The sequence below is a fragment of the Adiantum capillus-veneris genome, chromosome 24, assembly GCF_014529385.1.
Source record: "Adiantum capillus-veneris isolate H3 chromosome 24, ASM1452938v2, whole genome shotgun sequence".
Classification (NCBI taxonomy): Eukaryota; Viridiplantae; Streptophyta; class Polypodiopsida; order Polypodiales; family Pteridaceae; genus Adiantum; species Adiantum capillus-veneris.
In genome coordinates, this window is record NC_140954.1 from 75959655 (window position 1) to 75983918 (window position 24264).

At 48.0% G+C, this 24264-nt stretch overlaps 1 protein-coding gene across 1 annotated transcript in view; it reads left to right on the plus strand.

The window, feature by feature from the left end:
• The first annotated feature begins 212 nt into the window (after positions 1-212).
• The window catches only part of LOC147426608 (lysine histidine transporter 2-like), a 30797-nt gene continuing 6745 nt past the window's right edge, over positions 213-24264 (plus strand). The window contains exons 1-2 of the mRNA XM_086497919.1: positions 213-836; positions 947-1076. Of these exons, the coding sequence (XP_086354045.1) occupies positions 1002-1076 (75 nt within the window). The 5' untranslated portion in view covers positions 213-836; positions 947-1001. The remainder of the gene's footprint in view (positions 837-946; positions 1077-24264) is intronic.

Below are 24264 nucleotides of genomic sequence, written 5' to 3' on the forward strand. Positions count from 1 at the left end.
TCTTTCTCTCTCTCTCTCTCTCTCTCTCTATAGGAGGGGAGGGACAGCTAATATATCGAGTCACATAGGTGTGTAGGTATAGTAAAGTAGTTAGGACAAATAGAAAAGAGAGACGTTGAAGCCTCAAGGAAGGTGACGCGTGATAAACTCAATTCTATAAAGATTCATGGCCTTCCAAAGTCAATGGGGCTCTCTCTCACCGTCTCACGCATGCATGCATTCTCGCGCGCGCGCGCACTCACACACATACACACAATGCATGCAGAGTGCAGACGGCAAATGTGGCTAGTCAAGTTTTGCAATTTCCATTCTTGACCAACTGCTCAATTCACACTTGCTTTTTGGATCAATCGTCAAAAAAGTTGAGACTTCTAAAGTTCTGGCACACAAGCACATGCATGATGCATGCTTTTAAAGCCAGTTTTATTAGATAGCATTCCCTCCGCATCAGAGATTCAGATGCTGCTGCCGCCGCTGCCGCCCTGCTTCCCCAAATAGTTTTGCTTAATCGCCCCTCATTAGTTCTTGTTGCCTAATTAAGTGCTGTCATCGCGTCTTAATTACTACAAGTATTGCACGACTTCAGTAGTTGCCGACCCTAATCCCATTTTCACCTTTATGTAGTCGCTTAATCACCTTTATAGCTCCTCTTAATCACCATAATCATTTGCTTCCATTGCGTTCGTTCCCATCTTAATTTGCTACAACATACCGCCTGGCATTGCACCACAGTCACTTAAGCTACTCCCATTCAATCCCCACGGTTAATCAAGGAGCAGATCTCTTTCGCCTCCGCCTAATCAGCCCTACAGTGAAGCATTTCTCTGTACTTTCAAGTAATTTATTTAGCTCTGTTTATTCATGCGGCTAGTCAGGGTTGCACATTAGCGTTTCTCAAGCCATCAACGTCTGAGAAACTAATTGTGATTTGGTCGTGCTTGCTTAGGGCGATCAAGGGATTGATCAGTGGGCTTCAATCTTGGTCTGTTGCAGATTTCACGATGGTTCAGCTCTCTACCAGTGTGGCTGCTGACGAAGAGAATCGTAATAGAAGCAATGCTGCTATCTTCGAGCAGGTACTTCTTTCCTTCAGTCTTCTCAAGCGCATTGAAACAGTATAATGGTATAAATATTGACTAGATTAATGAGAAAAAGAACTGAAAACAGCGTCCATAATTTGCTCATGAAGACTGTTTATAGTAGTCATATTGTTGCTGTTTTCATTGTGTGTGTGTGTGTGTGAATATTAAATCATGATTTACAACCCAAAAAGAAAGTGTGTGTGTGTGTGTGTGAGAGAGAGAGAGAGAGGGGGGGGGCCGGGGGGTAAGATATTTTACGTCGTGGGAAGATCTATGTGACGAGTCTCTCCACAGAGTCCACAAAGAATTGATAGACACGGAGTGGCGGAGTTCCACACCCAGAGCACTAGCTCCAAAACCCTAGCTCCCCGTTCGGTGTTTCTTTTCTATTGCTTCACAAACATACAATTGTCGGAGCTCGAGCTCTTACTTCCACAAAAATTGGAATGCCGGAGTGAGCCCCAAAGTACATATTTAAAGGTCCCTAGCCTCAAAAAGCATCGTACACGAAAAGATTCACATCCCAAAAGCTCCCGAGCCAAAACTGGCGCCCCAAAAAGCAGTTTCGCATTTTAGTTTATTTTTTCGACACACCCAGAGGGCCCACATGGGAGGTGCTTATCCACGTCTCTATTTGACACCCTCATTTTTAAGAGGGGATCTACGGTCCCAAATAATTGTTCATTGTGGGCCGTTCGATTCATATGGAGGAAAAAAGAAGGGGGTGTGGTGGGATTCGACCTCACAACCTTTACCACTACACTATTGCGCGCGTTTTGAAAGGCATGGAGGATGATAGCATTATATTCTGTAGTCCTAGTTGTACGTCACGATCTCCAATTCACATTAAGTTTACTTCGAGTTTACATAGAAGTTCACAACGAGTTCACATTTGTTCGAGTTTACACCTAGTTTACGTCATGTTCACATTCGGGATGAACGGCTGTGATCTTCGCCCAAAAGCGACGCCGATTTTCAGTCATAGATCCCCTCTAAAAAAATGAGGGTGTCAATTAGTGATGAGGGGTGCTTATTCCTTCCAAATAGTAGCCCATGTTACAAGGTTGGGCAAGGGCCGCGTACCATCGGGCAAGAGCCACACGTAGGCATCACCATGGCCACCTAATTGATGCACCACGTGGGAACAACGGAGAGAATGCGTAGCAACTAGCTAGGAGAGAACTCCGCATTTTGCATTGGTCCGTATAGGCTAATCCATACAAGTTGCCCACGTCAACAATTTTTGGCGTTTGCTACCTTTGGCAGGTAGTCCAACAAATGGGTGGGGGGGCCCTAGGAGGGTTGGTTGGGACCCTCTCTCTCTCTCTCTCTCTCTCACACACACACACACACACACACACACACACACACACATTGGTGCCGATTCTTAGGGCAAGCTCATCACTGATTACAAAGCACACCGGAAGGCAATAATCTGGAAATTGGAAATAACTAGCCACATAGCAACTACAAAATTGAAAGCTAGGGTAAAGACCTCTCCTAAGAGAGTAAAAAGTGCCCTGACAAGCTAGGTGGAGACAGGGTGTCAGCAACCTCTGAAAAATAGGCACTTCCACCAAGAGAACTCCTTTAATGCAAATCAAAAACCGGAACAGTGAAAAGGACAAGGAACATCTACAATGGCAAGAGCTCCGAGAGAGAATAGGCAATCGACATAACCAAGAAATTGCACAAGGATTCATAATAGAGCACTGCATTGGAGCTGACAGGGAGCTATCGACAAGGTAGAAACCAATCCACTTGCCGAAGGTGGTTCCTGAAAGCCCAAGCTAGGGTAAAGACCTCTCCTAAGAGAGTAAAAAGTGCCCTGACAAGCTAGGTGGAGACAGGGTCAACAACCTCTGAAAAATAGGCGCTTCCACCAAGAGAACTCCTTTAATGCAAATCAAAAACCGGAACCATCAGAAGCCACCAGCAGTGAAAAGGACAAGGAACATCTACAATGGCAAGAGCTTGAATGTTGGGCGGGCATTACTCACCAAGAGAGAATAGGCAACCGACATAACCAAGAAATTGCACAAGGATGCCACAAGATGCATAATAGAGCACTGCACTGGAGCTGACAGGGAGCTATCGACAAGGTAGAAACCAATCCACTTGCGAAGGTGGTTCCTGAAAGCCAAAGCTAGGGAGGGAACTCAAGGAAGACAATGAAGGAGTCTTGGGGCACAACAGCTTTGGAATTTTGATCTAGAAACCTGGTAGAGCAAGTCGAGAGCAGAGCGGCAAGCCAAGAAACGTAAAACCAAATAAACTCAATGCAAAGAACACAAGGAAACAAAGAAGGCAAGGGGAAGATATCTGCAAAAAAGAAACTGAGGAAATCAATCAAAAGAAACATACTCTAAAGACAAACTACAATCACAGCTACACACCCCCATATGCACTCACTCACCTCAAAGTCGGTTGATAGAGTGTGAAGAAAATAGAGCATGCAAAACCAACTCTACACACACCCAACTCACACATACTCCCACACACACATTGTCACAACTCAGTGACGTGTCAGCCCGTGTACACACACCTTCTCCTTTGGCATGGACAGTCCCGGGGAAAACAGGCTGAAATGATGATGTGGCACTACCGTACGGTCAGCACCTCCGGAAACTGCGGCGCAATCTACGGAAGGCTGTACGGACAGCCACGTGGCGGGCAGCGTAACAGCGGCAACTTTTTGACTTGCTTTTTGGCTACGCAATGAAAGGCTGAAAATTTACGCAAATTATGGGGCAGCTTTTGGAAACAAGTTGCTTTATTTTTAATTGCTTTTGATTTACAGCTTTTGGGGCTTTGCTTTCGGCATCCCTTGAAACTCTTTATAAGTGTTGTTGGGCCCTCACAACTCAGAGCAACTGGACACAAAGTCTGAGAGTGAGACCCAACCACTCCGTGTACTTTGTGCAACAGATTAATACAAAAAGAAACCGAAAGGGGCGCAAGTCCTTGGGGCCAATATCTCTAGGCACGGAACTCCGCCGAGCCGTGTCGAATTAATTTGTGAACTGTGAAATTTGCAAAATTTATGACCCAGACCTCCTTCGACGAGGTGCATTCACAACGGCGGCAAACCACAGAACCACCCCTCAAACCGGCACTCAAGAAACCTCCTACTCCAAGGATGTTTACAGAGCAAGAATTAGAAGAGGTGGTTGATACACGGATTTCTCAGCTTTTTGACGTGCGGAACAAATCCAAAAAGCACAACAACAAGGAAAAAAAAAAGGAACTGACTTCCCGGGTTATGTGGGTCGTCAGTCTACTTTTGCCTAGGCAAGAAAGCAAAAGAAGCATGTGCGATTTGAAGGAGTACCCGGTTCTTCTTCTTCTTCTTCTTCTTCGTCTTCTTCCTCTTCTGAAAGTTCTTCTAGCTCCTCTGACTCGAGCGAAGAAGACAGAAAAGGGAAAAAGCGAAGCAAAAAGCAAAGCTTCGGAAAGGGCAAGAAAAAGGCAAAGAAGTCTAAATCTCGCCCAATTGTTGACAGTTCTACAGAGGACTCGTCTTCGGATAATTCGGACTCTGACGACAGCAGCTTTTATGCAAAGAAGAAGAATTTCTATAAAGCCAACCAATATGACTTTCTGGAGGATAAAAGCAAGAAAGTTCGAGAGTTTAAATAAGGTGGACAGTCAATTAAATTTGACTCGTTTTCTAGATATTGAGATGCTTCGAAGGCTTTGGCCTTTATTCAGCAGTTTGACATAGCTTTCTCCGGAGGGCGTCACTCAAAGCACTCCAAGATTCGGAGGGCTACCTCTTACTTCAAGGGAAATGCTCGAACTTGGTCCATGCTTCTATTGAACAAGGCAGCGCCAGTTAAATGGCTGAAATTTAAAATGCTTTTTATTTCTTCTTGGTTGACTCGGGAGTATGAACGTGACATACATAGTGCTTGGAACCATCTTCGGATGACCAAGAGAGTTTCATTGGATGCATATTGCGAGAGATTCTGGAGCTCTTTTCTTAAGAAGATCTCGTTCAAAGAACAGATTGAGTGGTTTACCTTGGGACTTTCTGCAGAGATCTGAGATCACTGCTTAGAGCAAAAGTCGGATTCTATTCAGGAACTGATGAGTCATGCAAAACGGGGTTTTACCATTCATTCATGCAGTTTGACAGATGAAATCATGATGCAAAGGACCGAGAAGACTTCGAACAATGAAAGTAGAAAGAGGAAGAGCAACTCAGAAAAGAAAGAAAAGGATGCATGACCCAAGCTCACTCTTCGAGAGAGAGCTCTCTACATCAAAGAGGGGAGTGCTTTGGATGCGGGGAAACTGGGCATATCTCCACGAAGTGCCCTAAAAAGGCACCGAAAGAACAGAACGACAAGGATGAAGACGGGCCTCAGGGTTCGAAAGCAACTAAGGAACATGGACGAAAAGGCAAGATGAAAGCAGGACCGGTTCCAGATTGCGTGGGTACTGACCCAAGCACGATTGATGAGAGTACAGAACTTTGCCGAGCATGGGGCAAAGTGAAAGACCAAGAAGCCCTAATTTTCTTTGATGGAGGAGCCAAGGCCAACTTAATTTCACCTGAATTGGCGGCACGGCTCGAGATTACACCCGATCGGATGGGACCACTAGCAGAGGCAGTTCGGACTTTGTACTTTGTGAAGCATTAATAATAAAGAAATACCGAAAGGGGGTGCCAATCTTTGGAGCCAGTCTCTTTGGGCTTAGAACTTTGTCGTGCCTGTCGTCTCTCTCTCTCTCTCTCTCTCATTTTTGTTCAGTTCTTTCAGTTTTCTCACATGTGTCAGTTCGGACTTTGTACTTTGTGAAGCATTAATAATAAAGAAATACCGAAAGGGGGTGCCAATCTTTGGAGCCAGTCTCTTTGGGCTCAGAACTTTGTCGTGCCTGTCGTCTCTCTCTCTCTCTCTCTCTCATTTTTGTTCAGTTCTTTCAGTTTTCTCACATGTGTCGTGGTACATTCTTGGCTTGGAGTGTCCAAGTTCTTTACAATGGTATCAGAGCTAAGTCGATCCTTCTTCTACGAAGGATCCTATCCCTTTACTCGCGGCACACATGGATCGAGTCAATGAATCCTACCGGCAGGAAACTACGATACCCCACCACTCTGGTTCGGGAGAGAATAATGAAGATTCCAACAGACATCATCTTACCAGAGATCCACTTTTTGGGATACGTTGTCTCTGCGGAGGGCGTCAAAATGGGCCTTGTCAAGGTTGAGACCATTCGAGATTGGCCAGATTTGAAGAATGTTCACGAAGTTCAAAGCTTTTTGGGTTTGTGTTCTTACTATCGGCGGTTCATTTGAATTTTTTTGGAGATTGCTTCTCCTTTACATGTTTTGACACAGAAAGGGGTTCCTTTCACCTAGGGACCATCTGAGATTGCAGCCTTCAAGACTCTCAAAGAGAAGTTGATAATTGGTGGAGTGTTGGTTTTGTTGAACTTGTAAAAACCGTTTGAGGTATATTGTGATGCGTGCGGTCGTAGTATGGGAGCTGTCTTAATGCAGGAGGGCCATGTTATAGCTTACAAGAGCAGATTGTTTTCACGACCAGAACGGCTGCACAAATTTATGCGAAAGAGCTTTTGGCAGTCATTCATGCTCTTTCTTCGTGGCAACACTTTTTACTCAGAGCACACTTTTTACTCGGAGCCAATTTCACGATGTTCATCAATCGTCAGAGTTTGTGGCACTTCTTGTCACAAGGCGGGCACCACATGCCAATAGAAAAGAACAGACTGAACAGACTTTTAGCACTTCAATAACAACTGAACTGAGAGAGAGAGAGAGAGAGAGAGAGAGAGAGAGAGAGAGAGAGAGAGAGAGAGAGAGAGAGAGACAACACGCGACACGGAGTGGCGGAATTCCAACCCAGAGAGTATTGGCCCCAAACCTTGGCGCCCCTTTCGGTATTTCTTTATATTGCATCATCAAAGTACAAGCCGGTACTCCAGACTCTGCACCTTCTCCAGGAAGCATGCCAGAGAATGAGCCCTAGCCTCATATTTAAAGGCCCTTGGCCTGAAAAGCAGTTTATATGAAAAGCTTTCAAACTCAAAAGCTTCTCATCCAAAAAACATAAAAAGTTTTCAAAAACTTCTGGTCCAAAAAGCAATGCCAAAAGCTGCCAGTGCAATTTACGGAAATCCGTACAGCCTGCCACGTCATCAGCCAGTGCAAAACGCGGAAATCCGTACAGCCTGCCACGTCATCATGTCAGCGCAATTTTCGGAATTTGTCTGCTGCCTTAGGGTTAGGGTTTCCAGAATTAGGGTTTCTGGCAGAAATTAGGGTTTGCAGGTTTTAGGGTTAGGGTTTCCAGAATTAGGGTTTCAGCAATTAGGGTTTTCAGAATTAGGGTTTCTGGCAGAAATTAGGGCTAGGGTTTTCTACACTCGGGCAACCACGTCCTCACTCTGTGACACTTCTTCTACTGCTTGTTCTTCTTAGGGTTTAGGCCCCTCGGCCGGCATCTGTAAGTTGGCTCCATTCTTTAGGCTTCGACACGTCAGCAGTTTGTTACACTTCTTATCTCAGAAACAGCTTTCAAACAAGCAGATATGGTGGGCAAACATTTTGTCACAATTTCATTTTCAGATTGTTCATGTTGAGGGACAGAAAAATGTGATGGCAGAAGCATTGTCTCGCAAGCCATTGGTTCTTGCTATTTTGGCAGCTCATCGCCACAACCTCGAGGATATGGTAGACCAGTATGCCACGGATCTAGATTTTGCACGACATCATTTACCGATTACAGAGTGGGGAAGTGGTTGTAGGTTATTCCCTCAAGGAAGGCTATTTGATGCGGTAAAATATGTTCGTTACACGAGCGTTGCGGAATAAGGTTCTGAGAGAGTGCCATTGTCCTCCTTTTTCGGGTCATCGCGGTATAGAAACCACCTTGAAAGGTGTGGAGCGGTTCTTCTATTTGCCGAGGCTCAAAAAGGATGTGGACGAGTTTGTTCGCAGTTGTTTAGTATGCCAAAAGGTCGAGTTTGACAAGCATAAGGCACCATGTCTTCTGCAACCTTTACCTATACCTAGCCAACCATGCGAAAGTATAGCAATGGATTTCGCTCTTGATCTTCTCAAGACTCAGAGTGGGCATGATGGCATTTAGACCGTCATCAACAGGCTTAGCAAACAGGCTCATTTTGTTTCGGTGAAGAAGACAATTAAGCTCGATCGTTTGGCTAAGTTGTTTGTCTCACAGATATTTCGACTACATGGTATGCCTGAGTCTATAGTTTCAGATAGAGATCCAGTTTGTTTTGGAGGGCAATCTGGGAGAATATACGTACACGGTTACAATTTCCGTCATCTTTCCACCCACAGACAATGGGCAATCGGAGATAGCAAACTCAGTGGTTTTGGGCTTGTTAAAGTCATACATCCCCGATCAAAAGGCTCAGCGGGAGAAGTATTTGCCTTTGGTGGAGTTTGCCTATAACAACATGGTACATTCATCTACAGGGAAGGCGTCATTTGAGATTATAGAGGGTGCTAAGAAGGTTCCACCTATTCTAAACACCAAGGATAAGATATTTGAAGCGGAGCAGTATGTTCAGGATCTAGACACTGCTTTTGCTAAGGTGCACGAGGCTCTTGAGAAGTCTCAAGCACGGCATAAGAAGACAGCGGACACGTCGCGAATCGCGTTGATGATGTGGCAGCTGTACGCACGTCCGTAAAATCTTCCGTATTTTACGTTGTTGACGTGGCAGGACGTACGGATTTCTGCAAATCGCGTTGGTAGCTTCTAGCGCTAGCTTTTGTACCCAGATGCTTTTAGACGCTTTTCATGTACTTCGCTTTTGGAAGGCCGGGGGCCTATAAATTGATTGCCAGGGCCTTAGTCTTAGGCTGGAAGCACTGCTGAGACGAGGATCATTTCCTTCCATATCAGCATAGGAGGCGATCCTCGTACTCAAGATCTGGATCTTTGTGTATCAGATGCCAATCTTCGCTCATGATGAAGAGATTATGCTGTAAGGGTATCCAAGACATGCGATGAAGATGGGAACGCGCCCAATGAATGATGGACAAAACTTTTGAGAAACTTCTGAGATAGGTTCCTTAGGTTATTGGTTCTTCTTGGGTTTTTTATTTTTCCCTTGAGTTCGCGCAGCCGAAGCAAGCCCAGGGCTGTGATACCAACGTCAAGTGCAACGGAAGGGTTTAAGGATTTTAACTCGGATCTAAAAGAGAGAGACAGAGTGAAGAGAGCACCGCATGTCGGGTCCCAACCACCTTCAAGGGCCCCCTTGCTCTGTTGCCAGAGCAAGTTAGGTTTACTTGCACAATGCTGAAAAACTTGAATACTAAATACCAATGCTGATGCTAATATCTTGCAAAAACGCAATGGCTGATCTGATGCAAAAACATTGGGCTGAACTAATGCAAAAAGGCTGATGATGTTGGGGTGTTGGCGATGGAAACGTTGTGTTGAGGTGCTATGGGCGTTAGATGCCCCTACGGATATTGGATTATGATCTCCTTAAACTGAAGGCCAAGTCTCTCTTATATAGGTTTTTTAGCCATTTGCCCTACCTACTTTTTATAAATGTCTTGTCAAAGTCACTTATTAATAAATGAATTTAAGTGATTGTTCATATGCCTATATGCTTAAGTGATTGTATTGTGCAAGTGAGGTATGCAACTATGACATGCTTAATTATGCATGTCCTTTTAGAGGCTCACAAGTGCCAGGGTAAATCCTAAGCTACACTAACTAACTAAGACTGACGCTTACCTGTAGCACATGGCTCAAGTGCAATGCGCACGTGACATCCCCCCTGTTAAAGGCGAGACACAACTGCCAAATTTTCTTCTTGTGGATGCTTTTTGTACTTCTGATGTTAAATGCTTCTGATGTTGTAACAGACTTGGACACTCCAAGTCAAGAATCAACCGCGACAACACCAAATAACCATTTCAAAACAATTCACAGATCACAATAGATTTGCACTGGCCCGGCGGAGTTCTGTGCCTAGAGATATTGGCCCCAAAGACTGGCGCCCCTTTCGGTATTTCTTTTTGTATTAATCAATCATCAAAGTACAAGAGAGCGGTTAGGGTTTCACTCTCAGACTTTGCGTCCAGATCCTCTGAGAAGTGAAGCCCTCACCACTTATTTAAAGGTTACAAGGGATGCCCAAAAGCAGAGCCCCAAAAGCTTGAAAGCAAAAGCAGATTCTCTCTCTCTCTCAATGAGAGTCAGTAAAAAGCAAGTTCTCTTTTTCTCTTTCTTTCTCCCAAATCAAAGCGAAAAGCTGAGATTTGCGTCGCTCAAAATTTTCCCAAAATTTATTTATTTTTTAATAATCCGCCTCCGCGATTTCCGGAAATTAGGGTTTGCAGGAATTTTAGGGTTTCTGGCAGAAATTAGGGTTTTTGTTGTCCGCCACGTCATCACTTTGTGACATACCCCCCTCTTGAAAGCATTGTAATCGACCGCGATTACATCTGCAAAACCGACAAAAGCCATAAACCGTCCTAGCAGACACTAACTGTTAGTACCTACGTACTAGGAACACACATCTAGCACATGTACAAAATCGACAGTCACATCACACGGCATCACAGGACATCACCAGACATCACATGACATTCAACATTCATTCGGATCTTAGACCATGATTTATCGGCAATGTAGCTAGCAATCACATCTAGGTCCAATCGGGACCTCATCGATGTCCGATTGACTAACCCCTATTGCAACCATGTCTATTCGAGATCAATCAGACCAAAATGCTGCAGTCATTTCGTCTGTCAGTTCCTGCACTCAAAAGAAGTCAAGAACAAATCAGTATCATTATCAGGAATTCCATTTCATAAAGTCATACAGCAGAATACTGTCAGCTCTCAGTATCCCTGAAGCTCAAAGAGACATCGGTGACTTTAGTATCAAAATCGAGGCATCTGTTGACAAAGGAGCGGAGTAACTCCCCTCTTGTGCATCCCACTGCACCAGATCTTCGGCCAAGCTGAGTTTCTGGGTTCCGTTTGGAGTAGACTATGCTAAACCAAAACATTGAGGTAAAGTTTCACAATCCGAGGAGTATCTGCTAGGTCCTCCTCCTCCATCCACTTCGCATCAAATGCAGGAAAGTTCTTGAACTTAACTAAGAACCGCCTTCAAACTTTACCTTTCTTCGTATCATTATGTGCCAAAATCTGTTCAGGAACAAGGATCTCCTCGTTTTCTTCCACTTCGGGTTGCTCATCAGGCTCCCCATCATCAGGTACATCACCCTTAACAGGTTTCAAGAGACTCACATGCAATGCATTGTGAATCCTCCAAGTATCTTGCAGTTTCAATCGGAAGGAGACATCATTTATCTTTTCAGTAATCCGGAAAGGTCCGTAGTATCACATACTAAGCTTTGGACAAAGCCTCTCCTTTCCCTTTTTCTTTCTTAGGCGTGCCTTCTCAAAAGTAAGAGCACCCAATCATCCTCCTTCAGTTTCAAGTCGTGACGATGGCGATCCGCTGCCTTTTTCTGTCGTTCTTGAGACTCCTGCAAAGTCTCGCAAACCTTGGCAAAAGCCGTATCCAAATCTCGCGAATATTCATCCGCTTCAAATATCTAATCTTTCGTGCTCAGGAAGGATGGAACCTTCACAGCACTTTCAACAATCTCACATGGCGTCTTCCCCGTCGAAGAGTGTATCGTGTTATTATAGGCAAATTCCACCAAAGGTAAGTTCTTTTCCCATTGAGTCTTCCGATCCAAGATACAAGACTTCAATAAATCTAAAATCACTGAATTGGCAATCTCAAATTGCCCGTCAGTCTGCAAGTGGAACGATGACGAGAACTGCAACCGCGTGCCAATGTTCTCCCAAATTGCCTTCCAAAACAAACTCATAAATCTGGGGTCTCTGTCGGAGACAATCGTCTCAGACTGCCATGTAATCGGAAAATCATCGTGATCATTATGTGTTCTCGGGAGATCAAAAATGAAATCCATTTCAATACTTTTCCAGGGGCGGGTGGGTATGGGTAAAGGCTGTAACAATCCCTGTTCTTTATGCCTGTCAAACTTGACCTTCTGGCATACCAAGCAACTGCGCACAAACTCTTCCACATCTTTCTTGAGTCTCGGCCAAAAGAAATATCTCTCTACCCCTTTCATGGTGGTAGCAATGCGGCGGTGACCCGTAAAAAGTGGACAGTGGCATTCAATCATAACCTTATCCCTCAACGGCTGTGTAACGCACAACATAGTCTTTTTCATGAAGTAGCCTTCCCGAAGGGAGTATCCAGCTACTGTCTCCCCATCCCGTAGTCGTGTGAAAATATCTGCAAAATCTGTATATGTGGCATACTGATCGACCATATCCTCGAAGCTCCTATGATGTATCAAGGAAATAGCCAGAACCAACGGTTTCCGAGACAAAGCACCTGCCACCACATTCGTCAGTCCGTGCACATGGACAATCTGGAAGTGGAACTGTGACAAGATGTTCGCCTACCGCATCTGCTTTTCCGAAAGCTGCTTCTGTCACAAGAAGTAGCGTAAACTCTGATGGTCTGTAAAGACAGTAAAATCCGCTCCGAGTAGGTAATGCCGCCACTGAGTAAGAGCATGGATAACCGCCAAAAGCTCTTTCTCATAGATCTGTGCTGTCATCTCCGGCCTAGAGAACAAACGGCTCTCGTAAGCTATGTCATGGCCTTCTTGCATCAAGACCGCACCCAGACTACGACCACAAGCATCACAATATACTTTGAATGACTTCTGCAAGTCCGGCAAAGTCAAAATAGGTCCCGTAGTCAATTTCTCTTTCAATGTCCGAAAGGCAGTCACCTCTGTGGGTCCCCACGAAAAAGGTACTCCTTTCTGTGTCAAGGTATGCAAAGGGGAAGCAACCTCTACAAACTTTCGTATGAACCGCCTGTAGTACGAACACAGTCCCAAGAAGCTTCTAACTTCATGGACATTCCTCAAATCGGGCCAATCACGGATAGTCTCTATCTTGGCCGGGTCCATTTTCACTCCTGCTGCTGCTGACACAATGTGTCCCAAAAAGTGTATCTGTGGTAGGAAAAATTCACTTTTCTTTGCATTAATCACTAACGTGTGATCTCGTAATGCCTAAAAGACTTGAAGCAGATGATCACTGTGTTCTGCCTCATTCTTGGAGAAAACAATGATGTCGTCAAAGAAAGTGCCAACAAATAGCCTGTACTCTCGAAAAATCCTGTCCATCATCTGGGTAAATGTCGCAGGAGCATTGGTTAAGCCAAAAGGCATCACCAAAAACTCAAATAACCCAAAAGTCGTCCGAATAGTTGTCTTGTAGACATCTCCTGGCGCTATCCTGATCTGATGATATCCACTCTTCAAGTCAATCCTGCTAAAGCACGAGGATCCCTGTAACCTGTCGAGTATATCATCGATCCTAGGAATCAGAAATCTGTTCTTGATGGTTATTTCGTTGAGAGTGCTATAATCGATGCACATTCTGATCCGTCTTTCTTCAAAACAACACTGAGAGCAATAGGAATACGGTGAAGTACTAGGCTGGACAAGACCCTTTTCAAGAGGTCTTTCACTGGGTTCATAATCTTTTCATTCTGTACTCGGCTCACACGGTAAGGTGGCCGATTCGGTGGCGTGCTTCCAAGTATCAGATCAATGGTTTGATCTTTAGGCCCTCTGAAAAGCAATCGGCATGAGTGTGGAGAAAAATCTTGGCATTCTTTTCTTCAGGTCAAAACATATTCAACCTTTATCCATCGTTTAGTTCTCCCAAAAGAATGAGTAAGAAAACTGAAGTTCATCAAGTACAATCTCTAAGCCCTTCATTTATCAAAGTCGCTTTCTCGGCCCGGTAGTCAACCACGGCGTAGTTCTTGTGGTACCAAGGGATCCTGAGTAGAACGTCACTCGCGTGCCCTGAACACCCCTATCATTGCAAACAAAGTTTGCTAATGCTCGGTGTAATGGCAACATCCCATCCGGGTGCCAGTCGAACTGCCTCCACCTGTGGCGTTAGTCTGTCGGGTGTAATTCCAAATCGAGTCGCCAATTCCAAGTGAAAAGAAGTTGGCCTTGGCTCCTTCAAAAGAGCTTCCTGATCCTTCACTTTGCCCCAAAAGCCTCAAAGTTTGTACTTTCATTCATTAGATTCGGTACAGGTCCCACGCCATGTGGTACCAGTTCTGCTTTTCTATCTGCCTTTTCTGCCACATTTCTCAGCTGCTCTCGAACTCTCAGACCTGTGGTCATCTTTATCATTCTGTTCTTTTTGTGCCTTTTTAGGGCACTTCGCGGAGATATGTCCATGTTCCCCGCATCCAAAGCACTTCCCCTCTCTGATGAAGCGAGCTCTCTCCTCAGGAGTAAGCTTGGGTCGTGCATCCTTTTTCTCTGGGTTGCTCTTTTTCTTTCTACTTTCATTCCCAGAAGTCTGTTCGGCTCGCTGTGTCATGGCCTTATCTGTGGGGTAGGTCAAACTGCCAGAGTGAATGGCAAAGCCCCGCTTCGCATGACTCATCAACTCCTGAATAGAAGCCGACTTCTGTTCCAAGCAGTGATCTGGGATCTCTGTAGGTAGACCCAAGGTAAACCGCTCAATCTGTTCTCTGAACGAGATCTTCTTGAATGAAGAGGCGGGTAGAAAAGAGCTCCAGAATCTTTCACAATAAGCATTGATTGTGTATTTCTTGGTCATCCGAAGATGGTTCCAAGCAGCTCGTATATCTCTTTCATATTCTTGCGTCAACCAAGAAGAAACAAAAAGCTTTCAAATTTCAGCCATTTAACTGGCGCACTCTTGTTAAAAGAAGCGTGGACCACCAAGTACGAGCATTCCCCTTAAGGTAAGAGGTAGCTCTCCGACTCTTGGAGTGCTCTGAATAGCGTCCTCCCATGAAAGCGATGTCAAACTGCTGTATAAAAGACAAAGACTTCGAAGCATCTGAGTATCCTGAAAAGTATCAAACTTGATCGAGTGGTCACCTTCCTTAAACTCTCGGACTTTCTTGCTTTTATCTTCGAGAAAGTCATATTGGTTGGCTTTGTAAAAATTCTTCTTGTTCGCTTAAAACTTTCCATCATCGGAATCTGAGCTGTTTGTAGACGAGTCCTCAGTAGAACTGTCAGTCTCTGGGCGAGATGTAGCCTTCTTTGCCTTTTTCTTGCCCTTTCCGAAGTATTGTTTCTTGCTTCGCTTTTTACCTTTTCTGTCTTCTTCGCTCGAATCTGAAGAGCTAGAAGAACTGTCAGAAGAAGAAGAAGAAGAAGAAAAACTGGGTACTCCTTCAAATCGAACACGTTTCTTCTGTTTCTTTGCCTTGTCAAAAGTCGATTGACGACCCAAATATCCCGGGAAGTCAGTACCTTTCTTCTGCTTTTTGCCGTGCTTTTTATCTTTCTTTTGCACGTCGAAAAACTGATCAATCCATGCATCAACCACGGTCTCTAGTTCCTTCTCCGTATATTTCTTGGAGGTAGAAGGTTTCTTGAGAGCGGGTTTCAGGAGTGGTGTTGTGGTTCTCTGCCCCTCCATCTGTACCTCTTCCAAAGAGGTCTGGTTCATATATTTTGCCATCTTCGGGTCCTTGACAAAAATGAGCATCATCTTTGTTGCATCGCCGATCAACTGGTGACGCTCTATCTCTCGCCGCTCCGGCTAAGTAGGCCAAGGCGGGCCATACTCTCTGCCGGAATCTTCGTTGTGATCCCTGCCCGCATCTCCAGATGCAGAGGGAGTCAACTGATCATTGCCTAAAGCCATAGGTGCCGCGGAAAAAAAAATTCGGGGATTGGATTTCCCGTAGAAGAGAAATCGGCCGTGCTCTGATACCACTGTAACAGACTTGGACACTCCAAGTCAAGAATCAACCGCGACAGCACCAAATAACCATTTCAAAACAATTCACAGATCACAATAGATTTGCACTGGCCCGGCGGAGTTCCGTGCCTAGAGATATTGGCCCCAAAGACTGGCGCCCCTTTCGGTATTTCTTTTTGTATTAATCAATCATCAAAGTACAAGAGAGCGGTTAGGGTTTCACTCTCAGACTCTGCATCCAGATCCTCTGAGAAGTGAAGCCCTCACCACTTATTTAAAGGTTACAAGGGATGCGCCCAAAAGCAGAGCCCCAAAAGCTTGAAAGCAAAAGCAGATTCTCTCTCTCTCTCTCAATGAGAGTCAGTAAAAAGCAAGTTCTCTTTTTCTCTTTCTTTCTCCCAAATCAAAGCGAAAAGCTGAGATTTGCGTCGCTCAAAATTTTCCCAAAATTTATTTACTTTTTAATTTTTTTTAATAATCCGCCTCCGCGATTTTCGAAAATTAGGGTTTTGGGCAGAAATTAGGGTTTCTGCTGTCCGCCACGTCATCACTTTGTGACAGATGCTTGTGGATGGATAAACCGATGACAACTCCTCCAAACTTATGGATAATGCGGATGTAGGAACTGTTGCGATGTAGACACCGACCGTATAGGTAGCCTTGCTATTGTTGCAGAATACCAAGTCTTATGCTGACTCTTCCTTGCGAGAGAGGAGCAAGTACTACCAAAATGGATCTTTTCTTTATAGAAACGCGCTTGCTTGCTGTTGCTGTACACTCCGCTGCGCCCGCCATCGCCATCGCCCCCCCCCCCCCCCCCCCCCCCTCGCGTGCTGCCCGCTGCCCTCCCTCGCGCTGCCCTCAGCCCCCGGCTCGCCTGTCCCCTCCCGCCTGCCCTCAGCCCCCGCTGCCACCCCTCGCGCTGCCCTGTTCCAGCCAGTCCGCCCGCCCTCAATCCCTACTGCCGCCGCACGCCCTCAGTCCTCAGCCGCGGAAAAAAAAATTCGGGGGATCGGATTTCCCGTAGAAGAGAAATCGGCCGTGCTCTGATACCACTGTAACAGACTTGGACACTCCAAGTCAAGAATCAACCGCGACAGCACCAAATAACCATTTCAAAACAATTCACAGATCACAATAGATTTGCACTGGCCCGGCGGAGTTCCGTGCCTAGATCTGATACCACTGTAACAGACTTGGACACTCCAAGTCAAGAATCAACCGCGACAGCACCAAATAACCATTTCAAAACAATTCACAGATCACAATAGATTTGCACTGGCCCGGCGGAGTTCCGTGCCTAGAGATATTGGCCCCAAAGACTGGCGCCCCTTTCGGTATTTCTTTTGTATTAATCAATCATCAAAGTACAAGAGAGCGGTTAGGGTTTCACTCTCAGACTCTGCATCCAGATCCTCTGAGAAGTGAAGCCCTCACCACTTATTTAAAGGTTACAAGGGATGCGCCCAAAAGCAGAGCCCCAAAAGCTTGAAAGCAAAAGCAGATTCTCTCTCTCTCTCAATGAGAGTCAGTAAAAAGCAAGTTCTCTTTTTCTCTTTCTTTCTCCCAAATCAAAGCGAAAAGCTGAGATTTGCGTCGCTCAAAATTTCGCCAAAATTTATTTATTTTTTAATTTTTTTTAATAATCCGCCTCCGCGATTTTCGGAAATTAGGGTTTTGGGCATAAATTAGGGTTTCTGCTGTCCGCCACGTCATCACTTTGTGACAGATGCTTGTGGATGGATAAATCGATGCCAACTCCTCCAAACTTATGGATAATGCGGATGTAGGAACTGTTGCGATGTAGACACCGACCGTATAGGTAGCCTTGCTATTGTTGCAGAATACCAAGTCTTATGCTGACTCTTCCTTGCGAGAGAGGAGCAAGTACTACCAGAATGGATCTTTTCTTTATAGAAACGCGCTTACTTGCTGTTGCTGTACACTCCCGCTGCGCCATCGCCATCGCCCCCCCCCCCCCCCCCCTCGCGTGCTGCCCGCTGCCCTCCCTCGCGCTGCCCTCAGCCCCCACTGCCACCCCTCGCGCTGCCCTGTTCCAGCCAGTCCGCCCGCCCTCAGTCCCTACTGCCGCCGCACGCCCTCAGCCCTCAGCCCCAACCCATTTTATCCCCCCCCCCTCGACTCGGCCCGTTCACCCATGAGTTTGGGCCCTCCGTCTCGGTTACTCCTTGCAGATTCGGCACTTTCGGCATCTGTTTCAACTCCTTGGAGCAGTGTTGGCGTGCCCTTTTGCAGCATCCTCCCGTCGTCCTCTTCTTACGCCACAGCAGTAGACACAGATGGAGGCTCCAGCTTCGCCACAGAGGGACCTGCCAGAAGCCCCCTCGCCCGACCCCGCTGAGCCCACCATTCGACTTACTCTCTCGCCTACAGAGCAAGCGAGCCTTGCCGCCGAGGTAGAGCGATTGCAGGCGACCTCGGTCATCTGCAAGATTCTCGGCACCCGCCCTAGCAGAGGAGAGCTGCGAGACCTTCTCCAGGCCCGCCTTCTCGCGGAGGTGGGAAAGATTTTGGATGTCCAGATTCTCGGACGGGGTTACTATCAGATCGAGTTTGAGTCCTCCGAGATGGCGTCCAAGGTCATAGCTATGAGTCCACTGGCCATCCGAGCCTCACGTGCCCACTTTCGACAGTGGCGACATGGTTTTGACCCAGCTTCGGATGTTCTAGTAGAGGCGGCAGACATCCCCATCTCAGTCTGCTTTCCGGGTTTACGGAGGGAGTACCTATCGAGTTTGAGTCCTCCGAGATGGCATCCAAGGTCATAGCTATGAGTCCACTGGCCATCCGAGCCTCACGTGCCCACTTTCGACAGTGGCGACATGGTTTTGACCCAGCTTCGGATGTTCTAGTAGAGGAGGCAGACATCCCCATCTCAGTCTGCTTTCCGGGTTTACGGAGGGAGTACCTACCACTTCTTTCCAGGATCGGTTCCGCCATTGGGACTGTCCTGGAGACACCTCGCACGGCAGCATCTGTAGCTGCCAAGGCGGCTGGCATTCCCTCAGTTCGAGTTTTGGTCAGAGATATCCACACGCTCCCGAAGGTTATCCTTCTACCTCGGGTGAGTGGGGGTTGGTTTCGACAGAGTGGAGTACTCGGGCCTCCCGAACCAGTGCTTCATTTGCCGCCAGATGGGCCATCTAGCGAAGGCCTGTCCACGGAGGAGGCCGCGACCTGCACCACAACCTCAGCCCCAGCCTGTCAGGGCTCGCCCGCAGCCACAGCCAGCGGCACAGCGTACAGATGCAGAGCCACCCTCCGAGCCTGGGGCTCCAGCGGAAGAGGGGTGGCAGCAGGCCCGTGGCCGTCGATGCCAAGGGCCACAGCGTCAGCCTGGACGCAGAGTGGCCCTCAGGTGCCTACTCAGCAACAGTGGGTTCGCACGGGGAACCGTTTTGGTCCTCTCGAGCAGGAGGAGATCCCTACACCAGCCTCCACCTCCGCTTCTCCCTCGGCAGCCGCTCCCCCCCCCCCCCCCCCCCGAGTTCCCTCCCTTTTGCCTCCTCCTCCCCCGCCTTCTGCTCCCGTCGCCTCTCCACCCCGCCCCTCTACCTCTGTCGCCCCATCCCGCCCCTCTTCCCCTCCACTCTCCCCAGCTCCCTCTCCTCCTCTTGCTCCAGTTCCTCAGTCGGCTCAGGCGATTGGTCCCTCTCCGGCGGCTAGGAGATCTCTTGGCAGCGCCTTTGAGTCGCCTAGCGCGAGAGGGTCAGCCCTTCTTGCGGCCCCCTCTGCAGATTCAGACATCCTCCCTTGCAGCCATCCCTCGTGGGCTGACGAGCATTGACATCAGACGCCGCTGGGACTTCTTCAACTACAGGTTCACTTGTTTTCTCGGCGACTCCGCAGCAGACCATGAGGCAGCCTGTTTCAGTCATAGTTACCGGGGAACGCCCCTTAGCCCCTGTTTCGGCGTTCTGGGGGGGCAGTTCCCTTCCCGAACGTTCCAAAACGTCCCGAAACGTTTGACGTTCCGGGTGGCCAGTGCAAACCGGAACGGCCGTTCCAGAACGTTCCGAACGCCCCCAAAACGTTCCGGAATGCCTCTGGAACGGCCAACGGCTACAAACAAATTTAGCAAAAATTGAAAAAATTGAAGTAAATGTTTGGGCTTCTTTTTGAAGTGTGCAAGGCCTCAAGGACTCATAAAATGCACCCCCCTCCCCCTTTCTCTCCACAAGCTAATCCTCAAGGCTCAAGCTCTCTCCCTCTCACACTCTCAAGATCTCTCCCTCTCAAGACTCACTCTCTCAAGGCTCAAGGCTTTAAGCCTTCAAGCTCTCTTCCTCTCCCTCCCACTCTCTCAAATCTCTCCCTCTTCCTCTCACTCTCTCGAGTCTCTCTCCCTCTCTCTCTCTCTCTCTCTCTCTCACATCATCTAGTCATAGCAAGATTGAATGGTCTTCAAAACCAGTTTTTTGTGAGTATTAGAGTCAAAGCACTCTAATACTCCTTGTATTTAAACACAAGAAGCTAAAAAATGCACTATTTGGGTGTTTTTTATACCTCCCGTTCCGCGCCGTTCCCGTTCCGAACCCCTAGCCGTTCCCCCGTTCCGCGGGGATCCCGTCGCCGTTCCCATTCCACGTTCCGGGTAACTATGGTTTCAGGGTCCATGTTTTGTTCCTCGCCGCTAGGGGGACAGAGGCCCTGGACTCGGCAATTGGTTTCTCCTTCCCCCTCTGTGGTAGGACCGAGACAGAGTGGTCCCTTGACTCAGTGGTGGGATGGTTGCATACACAGGTCTTAGAGTTCTCTCATCACATGGGAGAACTTGGAGTTACAGATATGCTGCAGACTTTGTGGCCATTGGCCAAGTTTGCGGTGACACCCCCAGACTCAGCAGGATGTAGGCACATTGTGGTGTACTTCTTTGCTGATACGTAGTGTTTGCCTTGCTATGTATACATTCATGAGGACTCCTGGACAGAGGAGGTTGCGTTACGTACGGCTCGCTCTGCTTGGGCTTGGGCTAGGCAATCACTACAGTCACACCTATCTAGAGGACGCTCGGATGCGGATTACTCCCCATCCAAGCCTGCCTCGAAGATAGCCCATCTTGCTGCTGGCGGCAGCATCTGTTCTCTTCTCGCTCCCCCATGAGGATCGTCTCATGGAACGTGCAGGGATAGGTGGCCCCAGTTTCAGTGACAGCGGGGGGCCGATTGGTCGGAGCTTAAAAGCGTTCCTTGTGGGAGGAGAGATTGATCCTCCCTTATGCTTCAGGAGGATTACTATGCAGGTGAGGTGGACTTGTGGGCTTCCTGAACATCTATGCGCCCAATGTGGCGAGTGCTCGTGCAGAGTTTTGGTCACAGATTGTTGTCTTTACCGTAGGCCGATCATTGGTGTATAGGAGGGGACTTCAACATGTTGGAGGACCCTTCTGACAGGATTGGTGGCAGCCATGCTACTGTGCATGGAGTCGAGTTGGCAGCTTGGGAGAGGTTTTGTATGACTTTGAGGGTCTGGGATACATGGCAGCACTCAGGTTTTGTGAGGCCCCCAAACAGTCTTGCCTTCTCTAGATTGGACAGCAGAGTGGGAGGAGTGAATCTATCGCGGATAGATCGCTTCTACACTAGTGACCACTTCAGTGACTTGGGGGATTCAGTGGGCATCCTTGCAGGGACTTCCTTCTCGGACCATGCACCAGTGATCCTCACAGTGCCAGACAGGCAGAGGAGTGGGAGCACGATGCTCCACATCCCAGAGAGGGTCTTGTTGGACTCAGCACTCAGAGAGAAGGTAGAGGCTCTCTTGACAGAGGGTATGGACAGACAGGATTCACCTGCAGACAGAGTGGCCTCAGGCCTAGCTCAGCTTAGCCACTTTTTTCTTCAGGAGTCTCTGGCTCGCCGAGCTGCAGCGAGAGAGGCGGAGCAGTGTCTCAAACGGGGCATTGCTTCACTGCAGAGGATGCAGGAGCAGCATCCAGACAGTCCATGGTTGGAGGAGCAGTTACAGCAGGCTCAACAGGAGCTTGCTAGCACAGAGGAGAGGCGTCATGAGTTTGCCTTCCACCGACAGGCATCTCAGTGGACTCAGGTGGGTGACAGAGTGACTGGTGCTTTTTTTGAGACAATGGGGCCTCGGCATTCACATGCCAAGGTCAGTCAATTGAGGAGGCCCGATGGGTCAGTTGCTTGTGAGCCCGAGGATATGCGTGCAATCGCTACTGACTTTTACCGTGAGTTACTGTCGGCTGAGCCTCAGTCAGAGCGGCAGGATGCATGCAGGGAGTAGGTTTGGGCACAGATGTCATGTCTTGTGACAGAGGAGATGCGCCAGAGGCTAGAGATGCCACTTCAGCTTGAGGAGCTGCACACAGCTTTGAGGGCCCTCCCTCGTGGTAGTTGTCCAGGTGAGGATGGGTTGACTTCCAGCTTTTTCTTGGAGTACTGGGACCTGCTTGGCCCAGATCTTTGTAGTGCTTTTCAGTACATTTTGCACACAGGAGTCATGCCTGACAGCATGAGTGAGTGCCTAATCTACCTCATTCCCAAGGAGGGTGGCTCCTTGGATGAGATTCGACAGTGGCGCCCCATCACCATCCTCAACTCAGCCTACAAAATTCTTGCCAAGGCTGTGAGTTTGAGGATTCAGCCACTTTTAGAGAGCCTTATACATGGGACTCAGACAGGTTTTTTCAAGGAACGCAGTATCGTTGACAACATCTTTACTTTTTGGGAGGCTTCTGCCCTGGCACGGCTCTTTCTAGAGGGCACTCTTCGCAGGATGGGCTTCTCAGATGCTTGGATCAGAGGGGTGTCAGCTTTGTACAGATAGGCTCACAATCAGATGCTTTTGGCAGGGGGGAGAGGTGAGCGCTTCATGCTCACACGCTCGGTCAGACAGGGCTGTCCTCTTGCCCCCTTTCTCTTTCTGTTCTATGCAGAAGCGATGAGCAGATTTTTGGTGTCACAGCAGGTTGGTCTTCGGGGCTTAGCACTCCCTATTCGGGGAGAGGAGCTACTGGACGCTAAGTTTGCCAATGACTCAGCTTTGTACTTAGATGGCCAGGAGGCCAATCTTCACAGATGTGAGCAGGCTCTGGAGACCTTCTGTTGTGCATCGGGCGCACTGATCAAGTGGAGAAAGACAGTGGCTTTCTCAGTTGGTAGTGCTCCTATGCCAGATTGGATGCCAGGAGAGGGTTTCAGGTGGATTCCCCCAGGGACTGTAGTTCGATACTTGGGTTGTCAGGTTGGTTTGGACTTGTCTCCCGAGCAGCAGATTGCTCCTCTTCTCCTGTCCATCGGGAGAAAGCTGTTACATTGGAGCTCAGCACGTCTGTCATTGGCTGGTAGAGTAGTAGTTGCCAACCAGGTGCTGTTGGCGACTATGTGGTACATCACCTCCTGTTGGATCTTCTCGAGTTCTTGTATCAGCCAGGTAGAGAGGCTGATCAGGAACTTCCTTTGGTCAAGACGTGACACTCAGATGGCCCGAGCCAAGGTGGCTTGGTCGGTCATCACGCTTCCTTGTTCTCAGGGAGGGCTTGGGATCATTGATCCAGCACAGCAGAGCAGAGCCCTTCTAGGGAAGTTCATAGTCAGAGGACTTCTTCCAGGTGAGGAGCCCTGGAAGGAGTTCTTGTTGCAGAGGCTTCGTGCCAAGGTGTCTCAGTCAGGAGGCCCTTGGCAACCTTCAACTAGATGGATCTTTACAGAGATGCGCCGAGTTGGTTTGAGTTGGAGACTGGAGGATCGTTTCGCTGTGAGTTTGCTTTGTTCTTGGGAGCTCCTACGGCGTGGCCTGGAGCAGCGACAGCCGATGTGCATGGAGGAGCGCCTACCGCAGCCCCTCGTCTGGAACCCCATGGTTAGCACTCAGAGAGGCCACTTGGTTGGTAGTCGACCTCATGTTTCCTGGGGTCCCATGGCAGCAGGTCCAGCGCGCTCTCTAGGTGACTGGCTAGAGTTCACAGGTTTGTCAGAGGAGGTACAGGGTTTCCAGCTGCTGCTGCAGGGCATGAGAGGGGTGCAGAGCATGTGTCAGGACATCTCAGAGTCAGTTCCAGCTGAGTGGCTCACGCCTCTCGAGCTAGTAGCACCCCAGTGGATGGGAGCCTTCACACGACTGGAGGTTCTCATTTCAGTCAAGGCCTGCTCAGAGACTGTTCCAGCCCTGTTCTTCGAGCTTCAGGGTGGGGGACGATTACAATGAATTGCAGTAGAGGCTCCGCAAGTAGCAGAGTGCTGTTTTCAGAGGATCCGAGTTGTGGGCATCTGTGGGAGGACTTGCGTCATAGACCCTGACCCAGCAGCTCTTGAGACTGGACACTGGAGGCTTTGGGCTTGGGAGTGCTGTCCACTGGCACGAGTACAGTGGGATCCTGGTGAGTGGCTATGG